This window comes from Ceratotherium simum, chromosome 9 (assembly GCF_057802395.1).
Source record: "Ceratotherium simum simum isolate JZ-2026a chromosome 9, ASM5780239v1, whole genome shotgun sequence".
Classification (NCBI taxonomy): domain Eukaryota; kingdom Metazoa; phylum Chordata; class Mammalia; order Perissodactyla; family Rhinocerotidae; genus Ceratotherium; species Ceratotherium simum.
Window position 1 is genome coordinate 53453258 of NC_141908.1, and position 24275 is coordinate 53477532.

Below are 24275 nucleotides of genomic sequence, written 5' to 3' on the forward strand. Positions count from 1 at the left end.
CTTCTCATGTGTGCCTCTCTTCTAGCTTCACATCTCCTATGCTATTCCTTTTCTAAGTCCAGACAGAAACTTCAAAACTTTCTCCAGTGCAAAGCTAAAATCATAGTTTGATGAATACAGACCAGAAACAGCTAAGGACAATGTATACGCATTTAACTCTTTTTTTTTGGAGGCCACCTAAAGGAAATAATTTCCGCAGATCTTTTTTCTAAATAAAAAAAATTTAATAACATACTGTTATGAAAAAAGTCAGATAAGAGAGGAATAGAGAGTAAACAATCAAAGTGCCCACCTAATCACTTACTCTCTCACACCTACTCCCCTTTCCAAATACTTTACTATTAAAACTTGCTTTATTTCCCAAATGTTTACTGTGAAAACACAATTGAGTGTATTTCCATACCTCTTCTGATGCACTTATAAAAATACAGCTATTATTTTTTACATAAACTGGGTTATACTCTACATATTGTGTGACTTGCTTCTTTTTTGAGGCAAAAGTAGTTATAATGTAAAAATATTCACTAATAAACCAACTACTTATAAAATTAATTCATTCTCAAACACCTTTCCCTGGTTAACACTGGTTTCTATCCTCACCGATTGTTATATTATGACATCAGTCAAATTAACTGGCAAAATTATATCCAGGAGCTCTCCATTTTTAAAAATAATGAACTAAGTGATCCAGGGTAACTCTCTCTCTCAAGACAACAATAAAATAGGTCTAAATAGAGAAAATATCTTCTTAATACTACCAAGGATCTGGTAAGATAGTGAGGCATTACCAGACCAAGAAAGGGGTTGGGGGTAAGGAGGCCTAAGCCACTTATACCGGGGGTGGGGGTGTTGGTTGCTCTAGAGCAGTGACCCTCAAACCTGGAAAGCTTGTTGAAACATAACCCCAGAGATCCTGATTTATCTGTAGCTTGCATTTCCACTAAGTGATAGTGATATTGCTGGTCTGAGGACCACACTTTAATTGCCCCTGATCTAGACAAGAGACTGGGACAGTTGGGGAAGAGGAAAGTACAGAAATGATGTGGGGAACACATACCATGCCAGAGACTCCATGGGATATCAACCCCTCATACCATCTTCCCCTTCTCACCTTCATCTCTCAACAGGTTTGGGATCCCACTGTTGCTTTTGGCCACTTGACTAGGGTCATCTGTCAATCCTCAGGAAAGAGCTAAGATGCCACAGCTCTCTGATTTTATGACAGAGGTGGCACTTTGTTGGAGTAGGGAAAGGACAGTCTTTAAAAAATGGTGCTGGAACACAGGTTTTCCATATGGGAAAAAAAAATTAAATCAGATGCCTGCCTTAACTATTTACAAAAAATAAATTCCAGGGAGTTAACGACCTAAATGTGAAAGAGAAAACAATAAAGCTTTTAGAAGACAGATCATCTTGATGACCTTAAGGAGGAAAGATTTCTTAAACAAGACATAAAAACCCCTAACCTTAAAATTAACACCTGTTCATCAAAGGTACCATTAAAAGGGCAAAAACAAAAGCCACAGAGTGGGAGAAGATATTTGTAATCCATTTAAAACAAATGACTAGTATCCAGAATATACAAGTATCTTTCATAAATTAATGAGAAAAAGACACTAATTCAATAGAAAATGAACAAAAGAATTAGAACAGGCATTTCACAAAAGAGGAAATCCTGAAGGGCAAATAAATATTAAAAAAAGGTCTCCAGTCTTAAATAATTATTTAGAACCATAACCAAATACCATTACACGGCTGTCAAATTGCAAAAATGAAAATCTGATAATACCAAGTACTGACAACAGAATAAACTCTCATATACTAAGAAAACATTTAAACCCATTTAGTGTTATCTAGTAAAGTTGAAGATATACATACACTACTGACTTCTAGATATATACCTTAGACTACCCTTATGTGCACCAGGATGTACAAGATGTTCACAGCTGCACTGTTCATAATTATCAAAAGCTTAGGGGGAAAATTCAAATGCCCATCAACAGTACAATAGATTTTAAAATTATGGTATATTCTTTCAATGAAATATTTCACAGTAAAGAAAACAAATGAATTAAAGATAAAAGCAACATGAATGAATTATACAAAATAACGTTGAGTAAAAAATGCTCATATAAATATATACAACATGATACCATTTATACAAAGTTTGAAATCAGGAAAAACTAATTCGTATTGTTTTAGGTGGTACATACACTGGTATAAAAAAGCAAGGATATTATTATTATAAATTTCAGAATTGTGGTTAGCTGTGGGAAGATGGAGAGTGTTAAGACTGGTAAGTGATAGAGACATTTTGGGGTGCTAATAATGTTCTATTTCTTGACATGCAAGTAGGTTTTACTAGCCTTTGGTTTACAACTATTTGTTAAACTATATATATGAGGTTAATGCATCTTTTTGAGGCATATTTTACAATTAAAAAAAATGTTAAAAAAAAAGACATATTGTCCCTGCAGTCAGATTGATCTCGTTAAACTTGATCTACAGTTATACTAAGTGTGAAATCTTCACCAATTCATAAAACCTCTTGAAATGTGGGCTCCTCAGTTTTACCATTGAGATAATAATATATATCTTGCATATTGTGAGGTGTAGATAAGATAACATATGTAAGTGTCCAATGGTGCCTGGTTCACTAAATAGAAACATAAGATGCTTCTGCATTGAATGATTTAGTATTGTAAAGATGTTAATTCTCTCTAAATTGAGTTACAGATCCAACCAAAATCCTATTTTTGTTAACAACAAACTAAAAAAAATTTCTAGAAAGCCATGTGTTTTACCATACTTACCATTACTGGTTTTGCTACAAGATAATCTGTAGCATGAATTCTCGATAGGGGTAATATTACTCCTAGAAGGGCAAAAATTGATTCTTGGGAGTGAAAAAAACTTAGTTATTAAAATGGTTTGTGGCCCTCCAAAGCTTGTTCTTATCTAGCAAATTCTCACTCATTAGTATTTAATTTCTCTCATTAGGGAGAAATTAAATTAATTAATTTAAATTAAATTTTGATTGACTTTTTTCCTTAGGGATGGTGATAATAAAAAAAATGTTGAGAAACACTGATCTATAATATATTCTGAAGCAGCTGAATCTCCTATGAGGAAAGAAAACGATGGAATAATCACAGTTTTTGGAAATGAGAAAATTAGGCTATAATGCTATCCAGAAGAGCTGGATGGGGAAAAGGAAAATGAATAAGGAGAAGGTATTCAGATTTTTCTGTAAACACAAGTCCAAGCTGTGCTTTCAAATCTTGTATAGAAATTTTAGGAAAATGCTTAGAAATGAGAAGAAAATGCTGTTACAAGGAGTAATAATTCTAGTTTTGAGAGGAAAAGCCAGGAAGTGGTAACCCAAGAATTTCAGAAGAACCTGATGTCCCTTTCTCCCATTTAAGGGAAAGCAAGATGGATAAATTTATTTTTAAGATAGTTAATGTTTCTGAAAGACATATGGATGTCAGTAAGTTTCAATGAACTAAGGGATGACTGCATAAGGATTTATTCTAATCAGTAACCATGCTATTTGGGGCAAATGAATTGCTTTCAATATTAACATCTTTCGCACAAATTTTTTCCCCTTTTCAAAAAGGAACATTTTTCATATCCATACTTTTTTTTTCCTTGAGGAAGACTGGCCCTGAGCTAACATCCGTGGCCATCTTCCTCCACTTTATATGGGACGCCGCCACAGCATGGCTGAACAAGCGGTGCCTCGGTGCGCGCCGGGGATCCGAACCTGCGAACCCCAGGCCGCTGCAGCACAGCGCACGCACTTAACTACTTGCGCCACCGGGCCGGCCTCTCATACCCATACTTTTAATCGCCTTTTCCATCCTAAATCTTGTACAATTTCCTCAGACAAATTTCTCTCCTTTCTCCATTTTATTTGAATAGCAAAAAAAGTGAAGTAACCAGATATTAAGATGTTAAGACAAGTGAAATGACTTGGGTTTGCTCCAGACTATCAAAGAAATCAGCAGCACAACACAGGTCTCCCTGTTCTAAGACCAGGAACTTTTGACTATAATCTACTGATAGAGAGCCTAAGTTTGGAAGTTGATTCTGTGATTGATTTCTTCCTTAATAGTGCAGAGCTCCCTAATCAACTGTGAGTTTTCCAAACTTATTAAAAATAAATGAGGAAGATAAAAGGTAAGATAATCAGTTTCTGAAAATGAGAAAATTAAAAATAAACACATATTAAAAATACATGAAAAGTTAAAAAGAAAGAAAATCCTTCCTATGACAAAGAAGCATAAAAAGCAAGAAAAGTTTATGGAAGATATTAGTAAATGAGAAAATATATAATTAAGGCATTGCTTTTTTAATGTAAAAGACAATTTGATCATATTTAAACTAAAAGCTTCAAAACTGATTTTGAAACATTTATTACAATATTAATAATAATTATCCACTACAATGTGATAGAAAACACATTTGAATATTAAAGACAATGACGTGTGTTATTCACTCCATAGAAGATTATAATTATCTGCAGACTTTAATAGTGCATTCATTCAGTCAACCCCTATGGAAGATCAATTCCTTGTATAAATTCACTTCTTCAAATCCACAAAACTCATATATTCAGTCATTTCTCTAAATCCAGTAAGCTTTTCATCATAAAACCACACTTCTCTAACACTAAAACTTGAGGATATACACAGTAACCATATCAACACTCAATATTACTGCTAAATTTGGCTTGCAAAGAACACCTTAAATAGCCTGTCACCATGACCTTTCGATGCCAAAAGAAAATGAAGTTTCTCAACAATTTTTTTAACAGAAATGATCCTTGGATTCTAAAATTCCATAACACCATTAGATACTGTATGTGCTTTATTTTAAAAAAATTAATCAAGAAAAATGAACTCAAGTATCTTAAAGAAGCTGTAAATTTTTACTTACATATTCAGGTTTTAGTTTTTTATCTCCTCCTCTCACAGCCACTTTTTCTAGTTTATCTATAATGGGCCCAATCATTTCCTCATCTTTAAGCTGAAGCTCTTCATGTATTATTTCTATATCTCGAATAGGATCTACACTTCCTTCAACATGCGTGATATCATCATCTTCAAAAGCACCTAAAATGAATTAAAGGGAAGCAATTCAATAAACAAATGATACAGAAGGTCATTACTAGAGTGAGTAAAGATTCCTAGAAGGTTAACAATTTATTCAAATTATTCTGAATTCTTGCAAGTAGGACATAGTATTTTTTTTTCCTATTTAGCAATATCTAGGGCACTAGCAACAAAACAGTAGTTCAAGAGCCTCAACATTTCAAAAACTAATTGAAATAAATAAAATTATGATCTTTACAAAAAGAAAATTATGCTCCAGAACTACTGGTATTTTCAGGTTTGGTACATTAAAAGATACTGAATTCCAGGCATGAGAGCCTGAAGTTCTAAACTGCACTATTAGGGTTTCCAAGGGAAACCGCATTTAGGGGCGGGGCGGGTGGGTGAGGAGGGGAGGTGAAATCATCTGGCAGACCTCTTCCCTGCTTCAATCTACTTTATCACTGTGGTTCTGACGGTGATTAGATAATGAACCACTCAGACACACAATTTACACAGCAGCTAATTTCATCGGCCTGATTTGAGGGTATGGTTTTTAGGGGGCTATCAAAGAAGCAGATGAAGGTGCATTTGTCATATATGAGTGACAACCATTCACACCATCTGAACAAAATGGTGCTGGCCCTTATTAGAAACACATGCTATTATCACATATTTAAAGTGCAGTTGAAGCCATAATTTCAAATTGCCAACTGGAAACATAAGGGTAAAACAACCAGATATTACTGAAACATGTGTACTGACTTTATGCCCTTTTGAAGACATAATGTGGCAACACAATTCAACTGGGATTTACTCAAATTACCAGATAAAGAACAGTATAACAAAAATGAACAAATACCAAGAAATATTATAAACAGAAAGCAATGATACACCCACAAAACAATACATTTATAAACAAATTAATTTAATTAAAATTACCAATTAGATTACACTCCCAAAACGAGACGTTTTCAAACATAAAGTATCAATTATTTTAGATAGAGGAATCATAGGAATCATGAAAGACAGTTTGATAAGAGAAAAACAGTGACTATAGCTCATTCTTATATACCCAAGACCAAGATATTCTCATTACAGGTTACAAAGTTTTTAAACATAATTTTCCACAATTAAAAATAATTAAGCTTGTATCTTAATGAGGAATTATTCAGTAATAATAATAAAAAAAATACGTATATTATTGAAATTAAAATATAAGTATTTAAAATAATAAGTATTCTTGGCATACAACTGACGTTGTATTATATAATGCCAAATTCACATGAACAAAATTACCAAGAAATAAGGAGGTACATTATATCTTACTAATAAACACACTTAGACAAACAGTGGTTTAGGTAAATTTTTTGAATATTTGAAAAGTATGAAAGAAGTCTCTCTGGAAGCACAATATTATTTACTTCTTATGATTTGAGGCACCTTACACAAATGGCACAATAAAAGAGGAAAATAAAAATAAAAGTTAGCTTCCTGGCAGTCAGAGCAACAAAGGAAACGTGGTCAGTTCACTTGTAGAAATAACTACACTTTATATGACACTCAGAATGAAAAATATCCTATATAGTCATTTTTATGTAGGAGCCAATGGGAAACTACAGTGATGTCCTCAACAACATCCCTATGGTAAATGCACCAGCAGGTTTTAATGGCAATTTCTTAATTACAACCCTCAATTTTAACCAAGTGGATAATAGAGAGAAACTTAGTAATTGCAATTCTTCTGGAAGCAAAGGAAATAAAGCTCTCTGATGATCTGAACTATTCCAAATAGAAAACCTAGAATAAAGTGGGGGAGGGAAACCACTTGTCTATTTTATAATCTTCAAATTATTCTCTAGATTGTACCTTGCTTGGAGTTTGCCAAGGATTAGGCTAGGAAAGGAGTTATGGCTGGATCATCACTAATCCATTCCCCCTACTATAGGAAAAAACTCAAACACAGACCCCATACACTCTCAACTGCATTGTTGTTCCTATGCCTGAAAGTTAGTATCATTATTATATTCATTTGTATGTGAGGTGGTAACATACTATGAGAATAACTTAAGTTTATTTTTGATAATAAATATTGCCAAAAATTAAGTGAAGGGAACAATAAAGTTATCCTTTAAAATTGAATAGCCTTGTGATAAAAGAGGCCTAAAACAGCTGTAAAACACAAGTTTACAGAAAATTTGGCAGCCATCTGGGCAACTTTCCATTTCTTAGAAGTAAAAAACTAGAGATTACTTTCAGAAGACATGCTCTCAGGTCAACAAACTACGCTTACATTATAGCATTCCTTCACATCTTACCTTTTTAGTACAAGATTTAGCGGTTAAGAATAAGGGCTTTGAAGTCAGACCAGCTTACTGGCCATAAAATCTTAGACAAATCACTTAAGTTCTAACGATCTCATTTTCACATCTTTAAAATGAAGATGTTTCTACCTCTCAGAGAACAGGTATGATTAAATCAGATAATATATGTAAAGTGCTTAGCAGAGGGCCCAACACATAGAATTCTTTTAGTAATCGGGGCATATACTATTTTTTTTATGATGTGGGAATTACTAATTTAGAAGAAATTCCATAGTAATATACTCAAATATTAATTTTGAGTAATATTGTTTCATGTTACTCAATTTACCTCAGAACAGGTTAAAATAAACTTGGTGAGTTTACAGGTTTTTTTCCCCACTGATTCTTACTAGCTCACCAGAATATTTTTACCCTAATCCATGGTCAAAGTTATTTACTTCAACTTCACATTAACTAAAGCAATTATTATCATAATTGTTATAGTTATCACAATTCCCCTTTGGGGGATACACTATATTGGTAAAGAAGATGACATTAGTCATCTTGAAGATTATACTGTATGATACTGAATTGCTTGGTGACAAAGTTATTTCCATTTCAATTCTCTTTCAGTTCTTCTATGTCAAAGAGAAAGTCTCAGTTTGATGCTGTTAGTCTTTCTAACATTTATAAATTTACCTTTTTATCAACAGAGTAGGTCTCAGCCTCAGAGCTTCTAAAGGCTAAAAAATTTTAAATATGTAGTTTCATTGTATTTATTTTTATCATCTTCAATTTTGGCAAGTGATACTAATTTTCCACTTATGTTAGTGACAAAGTTTCCTGTTTAAATAAATTTAGCCAAAAATGTGAGATCATATTTTTTGGTAAAATCAAGAAATGTCTGAAAATGTTAACTATGGTCATTTTGGTGGTGGGATGTTATCTTGTTTTTAAAAACTTTTTGGTAGTACTATTCTGTATAAAGTGGGGGAATGGGGGCACATTGCTGTGCAATACTTTAGCTGGGACCAGTCAGGGAGACCTCTGAGGAGATGACATTCAAGTTGAGACCAGAATGGCCAGAATGAGGCAGTAATGTGAAGATCTGAGGGAAGAGGGTTCTAAGAAGAAAGTATAAAAACCTTAAAATGGGAACAAGCTTGAAGTGTTTCAGAAATAGAAATAAGGTCAGCGTGGGTGAACCACAGCAGAGGATGGTAAATAGAATTTAAGCTGGAGAAGTAAAGCAGTTCACATACGTTTGTGAGCCACGGGAGCCTGGATTTTATTCTAGCTGTAATGGAAAGCCATTGATTGGAGAGTTTTAAATTAAGGGGAAGTAGGGTGATAATATATGATTTATGATTTAAAGAGGCCACTTTGGCTACTTTAAAAACAACAGACTCTAAGGGAGGGGACAAGAGTGATGGCAGAAAGACTAAGTTAGGAGGTGGCTGTAGTGGTGCAGATGAGAGATGACAAGATGAGTGGTAACTTGAAATAAAATTGTAGCCATAGAGAAGACGAGAAGTGTTCATACCAGGAATATATTTTACAGATGCACTACATGTAGGATGGAAGGTCATGACTGGAGATGTAAAATTGGGAGTTAATCAGACGTGTTTAAAGTTATGGGTCTGAATGACATCATGTAGAGAGAGCACTCCTACATTCAGATATTTGATAGGGAAGGAGGATATAGCAAAAGAGACCAAGAAGGGGTAGCAAAGTCAGAGAAAAAGTAGGAGTATGATCTTATGGGAGTGAAGGAAAGAAAATGTTTCAAGAAAGAAGGAGTATAGTCAGCCCTCTATATCCACGGGTTTCGCATCCACGGATTCAACCAACCGCAGATTGTAATTTCATGGATATGGAGGAATTAATAACTCGCGAAGACAGAAGGATGGCTGAATTCACTACACTATGCTATTTTTTATAAGGGACTTGAGCATTTGTGGATTTTCGTATCCTTGGTGGGTCCCTGAAACAATCCCCCACGGATACCAAAGGACGACTGTATCCAACCGTGTCAGAGGCTGTTTAGAAAAGAAATATCGGGCCAACCTAGTGGCTTAGTGGTTGGGTGTGCGCGCTCCGCTGCTGGCGCCCGGGTTTGGATCCCGGGTGCGCAGAGACGCACCGCTTCTCCGGCCACGCTGAGGCCGCGTCCCACATACAGCAACTAGAAGGATGTGCAGCTATGACCTACAACTGTCTACTGGGGCTTTGGGGGAAAAAATAAAATAAAAAAAATTTAAAAAAAAATTAAAAAAGAAAAGAAAAGAAAAGAAAGATGAGTACAGAAAGCTGATCACTGATTCTGGCAAAAAGTGGTTGAGAAATACTTTAATAGCTATATCCCTTTTCACAAGTGTCTATTTATTCCATATATCAGAGATGGGAATACTATGACTCAAGGACGTAAACATGGACCTATCCTCTTATTTCTTATAACTCAAGAGTACAAAAGAACTAAACTTTAGCATTTCTAAATTCATTCAGGTTTTGAAAATATTCCTCTCTATATATACTCTATAATTAGTAGAATTATAGAGTATATAATTATACTCTATTATAGAAGGTAAACCACCATAAGATTTCTTATAGTCTTTGAAAGAGATCATTTATCAGTCAAGAAGATGGCCCACTTAGAAATCATAGCCACCTTCAAAGTTTCACACTCCAGGTAAGCTTGCATAAATAAATGCTGAAACAAAAATCAACCAACTGCAAGTTGGTCAACCAACTGATACAGAATCATTGACACCATACATGTCACCAAGAATAAAAGCAGTAAAATCAAGTCACATATATGGCTTCAGACTTCTCCAAGGTGGCTCTATGCCAAAAGACAGTGGTGCAATGTCTTCAGAGTTCTAAAGAAATTGTGACTCAAGAATTTTATATTCAGTCAATCTGTTTTTTCATTGTCAAGAATAGAGATTAATGGCAAATAGACTCTGCACTTGATATACTCTAACATATAAATAAGACTAAGCAACCACAGGAATTATGTTAATAAAATAGACCATATGTATTATAAAAAGAATAACTATTAAAAGTTAAGAACAATAACATAAAAATTTGGAGATAGGGAGAGGGGAGGTAAAAACGTAAGTGGGCTCATTTCCTCATCATTCACAGTAAGGAATCAATAGATGCCAGATGAAAATAAAACATGTAATTAAAAATAATTTCTCCAACTTTTTAGTGTTTTCATGATCCTTTTTCTTAACTGTGGCAGGATTATTTAAGAACATATCTTTTGTGAAAAAACTACCTGAAGTTCAGTAATTTCTTCTATATTACTTCAGCTCTTTTTTTCTTTCAAACTCAATAAAATAAAATTTAGTATTATATTTAAAATAGCACATTAATAACCACATTTATATAAAATTGTTTCACTCTTAATAACACTGATCAAATGCTAATGAAAATAATTTCTGGGCAGTGAGGTATTGAGCAATTTTTTAATCTTCTTTATAAGGTTTGTCTTGCTTAAACTTTTTATAATGAACATGCATTGTTTATAAACAAAATAAGTCATTTTTTAAAGTCATTCTTTTTCAAACACAATAAACAAGTTTAATTTGCAGACAAATTGCACAAATTTTAGTTAAAATTTTGGTTTTGCAGTGACTAGCCAAAAGAAAAAAACCACTATTACCATAAAAATTATTTTGTATCTATACACCTATATATATATATATATATAAAGGGTGACTGAAAATAACATTAACTATAATAAACCCTCATTATTAAGCCAATTTGCTATAGGAGAAAATTAACCATATGCTAGGCTCAGACTGGATTCCATCACAAAGATTTTTTTACCTAACAATCTTGCAATGTTTCCTTTCACAACAAAGCACCTTTTTCAAACCTTCTTGACTTCTCTCACATTTCCAACACTTTCCTCTTCTCTTCTGCTATCCAGTAGAGGACCTAATCATTCTCACTTCACAGGGAAAATGCATATCATCTTTGGAACACCAAACTCCCTTTTGTTTTTACCCAATCTTTCCTTCTTTTCAGCATTATAAGGGAAAATGTTACCTTCTACTGTTTATGGCGAATCTCTACCATCTCTGCTCTAGATCTTATCCTCTCCCAATCTGCTCCACAGATTGTTCTATTTCGTAAGACCTCAACCTATTATGCCTCTCTCTCTCTCTCTCTCATATATTTGTATCATATGCATGTCCACTAATACCTTCCCATCAACATTTAAGTAGGCTTAAGATTCTACATTAAATCAATCACGTCAGTCACCCTTGGGCATTAATTTCCATTCCAGCTAATGCTTTCTTTCCTCCAGTTCAGAGCCAAACTTCTTGAAAGAGCTGTCTGTACCTGCTCTCTCCACTTCTTTACTTCCTATTTAAAACATGACCACTGCAGTTAGGAATACACCTCTACCATGCTAACAGAAATTGATCTCAAAAAGGACATCAATGATTTGCCTTCATGATGCTAAATCAAACACCTATTCTTCAGGAATCTTTAATGACCTCTCAGTAGCATCTAACTTCAGAGCATTGACATAGTCTCTTCCATTGCTTCTTTCTAACCACATTCTCCTGATTGTCTTCTATTTCCTCTGGCCATTTCTTCTCGGGTATTCTTTTTCTTGCTCTAACTACCCTATAAATGTTGATATCTCTCTTAGCTCTCTTCTCTTATCCCTCTATTATACACTCATTAACAGAATTTCCAGCTCAGAACTCCCTGAGTGGCTCCAGTATACTTTGAGGTAATAGCAAATAAAATGAACCAAAAAATACCTTTTTATTTATTATATAAATCATTTCTACTACAAAATCTATTCACTAAGTGAATAAATGCAAAATGTCAATGCTTATACTAAAGTTGTGACTTTTAAAATTTGTGTACCTCCTTTACTGAGAACCAGTCAGAATACAGAAATAAGTTATGACTTGGTGAGATACATTTGACTATCCATATGGTACTGGACATTCTGCATGATATTTATTTCTTGGTATGATGTGGCTGAAATGAGTTGGCTACTTTCAATTATTATAAATGGACTGAAGATTGATTTACTCAATCTTTACTCTTGAAATTACTCAATTTACTCATTCATTCATTCAAAGCCTATCTTATTCCATAAATTTGAGTAAGAAGGACACATCCATACATTTAAGATGCAAAATCTAACTGGGAAGGATTTCAGAAATAAAAATATACTTCAGAAATTCAGGACTTCCATGAACCACTTTGCTATATTACTACTTAAATTTGAACCATATTCAGTTTTCAGAAGAAAAGCACCCCAGGCTAGACGTAGAAATAGATTTTAAAACACATGATGTATTTAAGTGTACAGACTTCACAGCAGTGCCTTCTAAATCACCTGTCATGGAAACCTTGATATTCCAAATAGCATCTCTAGAGTTTTCTTGGGAATAAGAGGTATGTGGTCAAGATGGACCTATTTGACTTATGTTTTTTCCATCCTCTACCACTATACAATGCAGAATTGAGGAATTCCTTGGTATATAAACCAGTGCATAAACTATCACCCCCTCAACACATATGCAAACCACAATACTGTAAGTGGACTAAATATAAGTCCTAAACATAAGCGCTAAATATAAGTTCCTCACTTAAAGAAAGCTTGTTTATATATCTAATACTATGCTAAGTCTTGTGAGAATTAAAAATAAAAATGAAAATAATAGGATCTTGGTCTCAATGACTGAACAATCTGGTTGGGAAAACAAATCTAATCTAATAAAAAAGGAGAAATATAGGTTTAATTAATAATAATTAATTATCAAGGCCTTTAAATATAGAAAAAATAGTACAGGTAAAGAAGATGAAGAAAGGCATGACAAGTAATAGAGAAAAGCATCAGAGAAAAGAATAAAGGTTGAAATAAACACAGCTTACTGGAGAGCGTACTATAGTGAGAAATTGAAGAGTAGTAGAAGATAAAAACTTGTTACATCAGGTTGGCGTGAAGGGTAGGGAAGTCCAAACAGCAAGGAAAATCTGGATCTCACCTGCTAGTCAATTGGAAGCCAACACTGGTTTTTATGTTAGTGAGTAACAAATGGAAAGCAGCATTTTAGAAAGAACAACCAGAAGCAGGGAACCAGCTAAAAGAGAATTGCTGTACTCCAAATATGGTGAAGCAGAAGTACCCTAGGGTACTAATGGGAGATATGAATGCAGGACGACTAGCGAGACTTAACTAAAGAAAACAGTGTCAACTAGATAAAAGCAATGAGAGAGAGATCACGACAAGGTTTCAGGCCAAAAGATCTTTATTTGCATCTAAGGTAACATCGATACACTTAATATTCAAAGCCCAATCAAGTATGAAACCAAAAGGTATTATATAACCAAAGTACAGACTCTAGAAAAAAAGAAATAAAATTATTACACAAATATATTGAATCTTAAATCACAGCACCAAAACATTCTATATACAACATTATTTGACATTCTTGCCAGTTTGTCCTACGTGGTAAATAATAAACGTTTTGAACATCCATATTCTAATTTAGGGTTCCACCAAAATCACTAAAAGGTTAGGGGCCACATTCCTAAAGAAGTAGAAGACAAATTATTAAATATAATGTTGAAATCAAGATAAGGATACCCAGCTCAAAAAAATCATTATCTTTTCAAATTTCTAATCCATTCTTCAAAGTAAAGCTCTACCTTGTGTCAGAACCATGATTTACAACTTCCTTATAATTCCATAGCTTGTTAATATTTAAAGAGAGGGAGAGAGCTAACCTTGCATTGACAATTCACTTAACATCTATGGCTTTATTCATAAACACTGGAAAGTGCCAGTTCCTATGTACTTTCCATAAACGATATGACAAAAATTCTTTATTGAATGGTGGGCAAGAGTGGTTTAAAGAGGGAGTTAAAGCTATTTATCACACTCCAAATGCTCTGATTTAGAAGTGTACTTTAAGCCCAGGTTTTCAGATGCACTTTAAAACTCTAGTCCTAATCTAGATAAAGCCCCTTCCCCTCTTGACAATAAAAGAGATCTGAGCAAAAACAGAATCTAATTCCTAGCTAGATCTCAAGCTTGTAATACTTATCTCCGTATTAAATTTAAAAATATGTAGTTTTAACTACTTTCCTTAAGTTAGAAAGTGGGAGAAAGGCATCTCAATTTATTATATTTACTTCAAAAATCAATTTACCTTCTTTTTTTTTTTTAAGGTTTTTTTTGTGTGTGTGTGTGAGGAAGATCAGCCCTGAGCTAACATCCATGCTAATCCTCCTCTTTTTGCTGAGGAAGACCAACTCTGAGCTAACATCTATTGCCAATCCTCCTCCCTTTTTTTTCCCCCCCAAAGCCTCAGTAGATAGTTGTATGTCATAGTTGCACATCCTTCTAGTTGCTGTACCTGGGACGCGGCCTCAGCATGGCCGGAGAAGCGGTGCGTCGGTGTGCGCCGGGATCCGAACCCCGGCCGCCAATAGCGGAGCGCGCGCACTTAACCGCTAAGCCATGGGGCCGGCCCCTCAATTTACCTTCTTAAAGATATCAGGGAACAAGGAGAATTCTGGAACACAGAAGAAAACTAATAAATCATTCTACTAACAAAATTCCACTAAAAAGGATGTAGGTTTAAGTCTCTAAGCCTTTAGAGTTTGAAGCAAATGAAAAGAGTTGTATTAATCAAATTTTAATTACTTTAAATGGATATATTATAGATCTCTGGAGAAATAAAATATTTTGTAAACATATAAAAATGGAAATGATTGGTCTAGTAATGTAAACTTAATTACTTGATGCAATAGCATAAACAGAATAGCATAACTAGACTTGGTGGGTTGTACTTATTTATAATAACGAATCAATAAAAGTAGCCTTTACAGTCTTTAACCTTCATTTTCCAGGGGAAAGCCTATTATTTGAGATATACCAAAGGCCCTAAAGTAATCCGGTCTATGCTACAGGCTAATTATTTAATGCTGGAATAGAAAATAGAACTATGGATAGCCAAAAGAATTTGCTTTTGCTTCACTTCTCTTCCTTCTCCTCTCGCCTCCCCCTCTCTCATTATAGGAAAAGGCTTAAAAATCAAATCTTGGCCAAGAGGAAGAAAACTACCATCCCTTGATATATTCAAAAATTGATCAAGGTTTTCAAAAAGTTTAGTAAAATAAAACGCACATGTGGCTGACTCTGAGGGACTGATCCAAAATTAAAGAAATTATAAATGATTCATGAAGGACTTTTACAGAGTAGTTAACTTATATGGAAGCAATCAAGCAATGCTAGAAGTAAAAATTCATTCCTAATCTTGAGACAAACAGATATTTAGTATAGGGGAGAATAATAAAGTGGGTCAGTCATGTTCTGAGAAACCTTAAAATTTTTTTATTATTTTCTCCTAATTTTAAGGGTTCATATAAATTAAAAGTAATATGCTTTTAAAGATTTTATTTATTCATTTTTTCCCCCCAAAGCCCCAGTAGATAGTTGTATGTCATAGGTTCACATCGTTCTAGTTGCTGTACGCGGGACTCGGCCTCGGGTTGGACGGAGATGTGGTGCCTCGGGGCGCGCCCGGGATCCGAACCCGGGCCGCCAGCATCAGAGCGCGCGCACTTAACCGCTAAGCCATGGAGCCGGCCCCTAATATGCTTTTAAATAGTGACTCAAAAACAAAACATTAAGTAGGAAGGATAAGATGAACAAAGAGAAGAAAAGATAGAGGTAGAAAGACATGAAAAATGTTAAAATTGGAGCTTACATTAGTGTAGTAGCAAGCAAAAAAGCCTTTTGGTTATTACTGACACCACTTAACTGATTAGGAGCAACACATTACAGTATTATACAATATAATTCTTTCAAATGTACAGAACACCAGAAAACTCTGCCTAACAGTTACTGGTATTGTACTTATACTGTAGATAATTAGACATCTACACCATCAAGGAATCCTTACAGTCACTTAAAAGTTATGAATTATAACCCAAAGTCAACACCTGTACTTAATGATATTCAGTTGCTCTAAGGTTTTACATTTTTAGTTGCTGCAACATATCAACTCTTTCCAAGGAAGCAGGCAGAAGTACTTTAATGAGAACTAACATTCATCTCTCAACAACATTTTCACTTCTTATTCTATATAATAGATACTTTAAATGTATAAAAGGCAAATTTAATCAATTATACTTAGGATTAATATTTGAGATCCTGCTCTACTTTCAATGTTGAGCTAGCTGCTTTCGCTGTATTTAACCTTCCTAGTAACCATCTCACTAACTTCCTAACTTCTTCATTTAGCCTTCTGCCAGTAGAAAAAGCCCTCTATAAACTGGCCTTGCCCCACTCTCATTCTCCACAAAACCTCAGCTCAAATAAAACTCTTGTACTGACTCCCTAAGCCCTGAAAGTTCTTCAAATTCAACTGTCACTAAGTTTTGCCCACTTCTTTCCCTGGGGCTCAAAGATACATATCCTTTCTTTCTATTACAAATCACATCCATCCCTAAAATCCATAGCTTAATTTCCCCTCATCTACAAGGCAATTCTGGAGAGGCCAGGTCTAAAAGATCTCTACCATCCCTGCGTCATAAGAGGAGTTGTAGAGACTGGTTTAGCATAAAGTATGGTAAAATTGATGGTTTAATATATTATCCTAAATATGGCTCCTGGGAAAATCCATTTTTATACTTTTTTAAAGAGTAATGTTGTAAGGAGAGAAAAAAAGCAAAGAAGAAATTAATAAAAACTAGAATTTTATCTTTACTATCAGTACTGTAAGCAATGACTAAAGGAGCCATGTGAACTCTCTGCCATTCAAGAAATAAACTAAATGGCAAATCAGAGCTTTAATTTTTCTAATGTTGGTGCACATTAATACCCCACCTTTCAATCCAACCGACCCACTTTCAATGCTCTCATTTTACATTTTTGGTGCTGTTACTCATCTTTCTACATGGAATATTCTTCCTCCTCACTTCTGCCTTTTGAAAAAAGTTACATACAGCCTTAATTAGATGTCACTGAAATGATATCTCCACGATGATGCCTTCTCTAACCATACCCTCTATCTGAACTGTTAACAATAATCTGTCCATTTTATTCATTTTATTCATATTCATGTATATCTAGTATTAGAATATGTGATTCTAGGGCCGGCCCTGTGGCTTGGTGGTTAAGTGCGCGCGCTGCGATGCTGGTGGCCCGGGTTCGGATCCCGGGTGCGCATCGAGGCACCACTTCTCCGTTCATCCTGAGGCCGAGTCCCGCATACAGCAACTAGAAGGATGTGCAGCTACGACATACAACTATCCACTGGGGCTTTGGGGGGAAAAAATAAAATAAATAAAATCTTTAAAAAAAAAAAAAAGAATATGTGATTCTATCTCCTAGTTACCTAAGCTTGGGGATTCTGTCTTAAATGCCTTTCTAGTTCCCTCTAGTGCCTTGATCAGAGCGGATACACAATTAGGTATAAGGTGAAGTGAAGAATAAAGTAATGAATGAATGAATGTCTCAAGCACTTATTAGCACTCAGAATGAAAAACTGTTAGAGGGGAACTATAGATTCTAGATGAAGCTACACATGCACCACAACAGCAAAGGATCAATTTCACAGCACACAGTAAGATATTCAGCAAGTATTTCAAAGAAACGAGTGCCAAGCATGTCAACCATATAAATTAAGAGAGTAAATAAAGCACAAAACATGGCAAACTGTAATAATAGACATGAGAGGTTTCTTATGTTTCATCTCTTCACCTCTGAATGCTTGACTATTAGTGACGGATATTCTCTTAATTATTTTCTGAGGACTTCTAGGGTGTGTTGCACTGGATTATGCATTATGATACAATTTTAAAAATTTATAAATCAAATTAAGAAGAGGGAACACATAACTATATATTATAACTAAGACCAATAAATGCAGCCATAAAAGAAAAAAGAAGCAAAGGGATTGATCAGCATCAATCAGGATTAAGGAGGGAAGGTTTGAATATAAATGAGGCCTTTTAGGGACAGATATTAGCAAAGGGAAGCAGAGAGTCAAGAGGACATTCCAGGCAGGATGGAAGTGTAAGTACAGCAGAAGTGATTAAGGGCACCGACTCTGGAATCAGACTATGGATTCAAATCTGGATTTCAGACTGATTCATTAGTTGTGTGATTATTTAATTTCTCTATGTCTTAGTTCCCTTGTCTGTAAAATATAAATAATAATACCTACCTCATAAGATTATTCTGAGGATTAAAAGTGATAATATACCTAAAGACCTTAGGATGGTGCCTGGCACATAGTAAGCACTCAAAATATGTTAGCCATACTTATCATCAATGAAAAGCTGAAGACAAAGTATATACCAGTTTCTCAACCTTGGCACTATTTACATTTTGGGCCAGAAAATTCTTTGTTGTGGGGGCTGACCTGTGCATTCTAGGATGTTTAACAGCACCCCTGGCCTCTACAAACTAGATGCCAGTAACATACACACACGAGCACGCACACATGCACACAGGCACGCACCCCAGCTGAGAAGATCAAAAATGTCTCCAGACATTGCTAACCCCCAGTTGAGAACCATTAATGTACACCAAAAGACAAAGGTGCTATGCAGCAACTGAAAGATGCTACCATAGGTTCAAATGTGCAGCTGTCAATTGATGGAAAGGTTCTAACACTGAGCTGAGGAGCTGCAATTTAATCTCTTTGGTTATAAAATTCTTATGTAGGTTTTCAGAGAAGTGCTCTTGTGGTCTTGCTCTTGCTCACTTACACTCTCTTTCAATGATTCTATCAGTTACGTACAAGATCTAATAGCTTAGAGAGAGACCAGTAGTCACAAACAAAGCAGCTAACTGTTGGGTACTAGTTACAGACATAACATGGAAGTGGTCAAATCTAAAAGGAAAATCTTTACAAAGATTTTTTTTGTCTAGTGGGTAGGAAGAATGATATCAAATTGAGAAGAAATGAAATGTGGCTAGTCATAAAATTGGAGGTGTATAATAGCTAGTTAAAGATACACATCTTAAGAGACATATTTAACATATTCATTGAATGTTAATCACAAAGAGAACGGGGCCAGGAGCTAGAAGGCAAATTTCAGAGATGAGAAAAAGCTGAATAAGATTAGTTTCTGCCTTCAAAGATGTTTACAATCTATTACAGGAGACAGATCAGCACATAATAAATACAAGAAAGTAAACCCAGGAAGAAGGGAAGCAGGGAGAGGGTCAGTACTCAGCACAAGCTGATGAAAACAGACAGACTCAAGGTTTCAAACTGGAACACTTGTGTTATGTAGATGCCATTTAAAATTTAGATTAAGGGGCCGGCCCAGTGGCACAAGCGGTTAAGTGCGCTCACTCCGCTGCGGCAGCCTGGGGTTCGCCGGTTGGGATCCCGGGCGCGCACCGACGCACCACTTTGCAAGTCATGCTGTGGCGGCATCCCATATAAAGCAGAGGAAGATGGGCATGGATGTTAGCCCAGGGCCAGTCTTCCTCAGCAAAAAAAAAAAAAAAAAAAAAAAGAGGAGGATTGGCAAATGTTAGCTCAGGGCCAATCTTCCTCACCAAAAAAAAAAAAAATTTAGATTAAGATTAATGTACAGGTTTTGATGGAAGTATAAATTATTTTTTAATCCCATATTTAAGTGTATCAATGCTGTGATAAGACATAATATCGTCTCCACTAGAGTGTGAAACTGGCGTTTAAATGCTTGAAAAATGTAAACATGTGACAGGTATTAATCAGTCAAGTAAATAGCTGGCTATTAATTTTAAAAATAACTATTTTATAGCTTTATCCATAGTATCAATGGATTATGACTTTTACCTAGTTTTTCTAAGATATGGGGTGGGGGGAATAGAAGGAACGGAAAAAGGAGGACTCACCAAGAACATCTGGTGTTAGAATAGGAAAATGATGGTTTGACTAAATCCACATTACAGGACAGAGATCACATTCTTGGGTCCAAATGAAAAGTACTGTGAAGGTAAATGTCCTAAAACTAGATAACATACCTCACAAAATAATTACACCCTTATAGACAATAACCCACAGTTTTAAAACAAGAGCTGAAGCAGAAGGAATGGTAAGGCCTATAGACATTAAGGACAGGCAAACAACCACACCTTCGGGAGCAGACAGTAAGGTAGGTCACTGTATCCCCAGTATTCTTCCAAGCCAATCCACCCTAATTGGCTCCACAAAATGGGTACCAACCACCTGAGAGATTCCTAGAATTCTACTGCTATCCTCAAGTCCTCAAGATCTAGTCATCACCATCAATAGTTAAGCCAGAGCAAACAATCACCACCAGGTGGTGCCAAATCAAAGCCAGTACCAGAATGGATTTGGCTGGGCCTGTACCTTGCCACACCCCTCACCCCTCTGTGGCTTGCTGTGCAGGGTCACCCCAGTCATTTCATTCATCTAGCAATAAAATGACCTCATATTTTATGCAACTGAAACTTTTGGACCCAGTAGCACATTACAGCAGAGGAGGGGTGGTTACTGTAATACATTCTTTCAAGGGGGGGAGGGGGTTGACAATTTAGGCTTATTTAAGAAGACTAGTTACAGAGGAATAAATTTGAAAAGAAATTTTTTTTGCTTTATGCCACACTTCATTAATATAAACTCAGATAAAGTCTTAAAAGTAATCAGGAAATAATAAATAAGAACGCAGTGTACAAAAAGTTCTGACTAATCAAGACTTTAAATAGTTAAATATGAACACAATTAATGCTTCAAGGCTTTCCCACATGGTTCTACTAATGAACCATGATCTTCAACAAGAACGAAAGGATGTAATATCACTGATCCCCCTGAAGAAAGTTAAATGATCCTATAGCTCTTTTGTCTTGAGAGTATAAAACCTGGGGACTATGTAATAAAATAAGACAAATCTCCCCACCACTTCCTTCAATGTAAAAAAAATATGGAAGTTTCTCTAGATTCCTTTAAGAATCACCTCAAAATTTACAGAGAAAGTCTTCATGGAAAACTTATTCCCCTCGATCTCCATCTATCCCCACCACCACCAGATTTTAGTACTGCGTATATATTATACCTGTCAAGATCTGACGACTGTATGTTATGTATTCATCTGAACAGAACCACTACACTTAGTTACAGGCTATCATCAACCAATTCATTCTCTTGCTAAAATCAAGTCATCCAATTACTCCTTGACTAATCAAGGCTGTTTTGGCTTTTTCTTTTTTCAAAAGGTACTCAACAGCATAAACAGTTCACTTACAAGAAATGGAAAGGGGCTAATCAGCAGAATTATTGTTTTGCTGCTACAATTTGCAGTATTTAAATGTAGTTGCTGATTGGACTGAAAGTTTTATGATATAGCATATGAAACTAGTTTAATACAACTGTGAAGCTGTGTAGTGTATTGTCTTGCCACGGCTATACTGGTCTACATTGCAGGATAGACAATTGACTACTTTCTTTAAAATAAATATATTTTAAAAATAAGTTTCAGTACACTTTCCCACACACATTGGTTTTATAAAGGCAACAAGCTATTAATTGTTGAGCACTATTTTTAAAATTAGCAACTGTGTGCACACACACATATGTGTCTATTACATGTGTATAAAAACCACAATTGCTTGGGTTTTTAATCTACATTTATTTTGGCTTTTAAGCAACAAAAACTAAAGAGACATTATTTAATTATTTGATTATTATTTAAGAAAATAAGGATTATCTAAAACATGTACAATGTTTTAAATACACTACCCCTCATAAAAAATAAAACAGTGGGCGCTACATTTCTAAAATGTGGAGTATTTCAATTACCAGAATAATTCTGGGTGCACACTAACTGTAAAATAAAATTATTATTCATCAGTAGTTACCCTCATCTAATAGAATTTCTGAAAGAATATTTAACAGAATGACTAAAGACTAAAATCTAAACACTAAACTAAAATCTTGAATTTTATTTACTCACTAAAAAATAAGAAAAGATTGATATGTCAAAACTTTGACTGAAAATTTTGAAGAGAGATGAGATTCAGTTTTTAAACTCAGATTTACCTTGTTAAATATGGAGCTACATTAACAAAAAGACAAATATTATTTTGCGGGAGGAAAACATGCTTTTATGGTAAAATGAATAGTTTGGCTTTTTTTAAAACCTTAAAACACAGCCAAATTCTTTATACATTAAAATAATGCTGTGCACTAACCATCAACAAGAACTTACATATAGAGAGGAAAACACACACATAAATAGGATTAAAAGAATTTCTGAATCTTTTATATATGTGCACATACATTACATAAGTAATACTCTATAGGCATATATTTTGCATGTTAAGACTCATCTAAAAATGAAATTCTACACAGAATTGTAAAATTATACTTCCATCAAATGTCTGATAGGACCATTCAACATATACCTAAACATTTCAGAAAAGCCTTAATTTCACAAATGCATTGACAGAGGTATATAAATGCTAGTACATTTCAAACCAACTATGCTTAATTTCCAAAAAAATGCTATTATTTTGATAATTTTCTTTAAAAAAGATTCAATCTGGTTATCTATGCTGAAATTCAAGGAAGCAAATAAATTAAAAATTAAAACACATTAACAACAGAGAACTAATATTCTTTAAAGCTGAATATTTCTCAGAGGAGGCACACCTGCCAATATATTAAAAATAAGTAAAATCAACTACAAAAGTGATAAATCAAATGCCATGGTAGACTTGACTTCTCAAGACAGCATTTTCAGCCGTCTTTTGTGGCTTTGTTTGGCGCCATAGTCCCTTAAGTTTTGTCTTCATAAAGCCCTAACTAGTTGTAATCATTTGCAGCCTAATTGTGGACATTTATCTGCTTTTCTTATGCATAGAACATAGCTATTAAAGCTGAATGGTGATGGTGTGAAGTATAGGTTAAATTGGGTGAAATTAAAGCAAATTACTCTGGGATGTGGAAATCTGAAAATAGAAACCACCAATGATTTGCAACCCTCTTGATGATCAGCTTCACAGAACCCTAAACGACAAGAAAACTTACATATTTTAAAGTTAACTAGGTTTTTTAAAATAATATGTATAAATGTATTTTTAACTACATGCACTTCTTAGTAATGGTGGGAAGATTATTTGTTTAACTCAGCTGCAATGTAAAAAAGAGCTCAGGTTTCTATTTTAAATAGTGCAGTTCATTTCTTAAATAAGATTTCCTTTCTGTCATATATATTTTTACATATAAGAATTCATCCAACTATATCAAACACAATCTAGACACATTATCATATATTATTTTGCTAGCTAAGTTTTAACTCTGAATAAAAGTATTGATAATACTAGAGATAATGTAACACTGAAGTTATAGTAATAAAAGCAAATTCAAAATGTAAACATAAACGTATTGTATCTATAGGCTTATTTATAAATATGCCATATATAAATCTGCATGTGTGACTAGCACACAGAAAAAATATACAGACGCCTAACAATAAATGTAAAACATTAAAATACACGAATTTTATTTTCATTTATCTAAAATCTTACTGCTTGATCCACAGTTTGGATAAAGAAAATAAAAACATATCCAAATGCACCTTGCATATTCTCTTAGGCAAGCAAGCAAAGTAGTATAAAAAATTTACTATTTATCCTTCTGAGGAAAATTTAAAACAGAAAAGAGAGCACTGAAAAACATACTAATGCTTGACAATGAAGAGCCTTGAGTACTAGGCAGAAAATGGAATTCCCAGGGAAAGCAAAATGTTTTACAAGAGGCAGTAACATAATCACATGCAATGACTCACAAGTAGTGGGACATCTAATTTCTCAATGGCTATATCACAATTAAAAGCAATATGCCAAAGATGTGGTCCT

General features: G+C 34.5%; 1 protein-coding gene across 1 annotated transcript in view; it reads right to left on the bottom strand.

Moving 5' to 3' along the window:
* Positions 1-24275, bottom strand: part of OLA1 (Obg like ATPase 1) — a 174396-nt gene that overhangs the window by 65741 nt on the left and 84380 nt on the right. The window contains exon 5 of the mRNA XM_004426636.2: positions 4942-5117. Coding sequence (XP_004426693.1) covers positions 4942-5117 — 176 coding nt within the window. The remainder of the gene's footprint in view (positions 1-4941; positions 5118-24275) is intronic.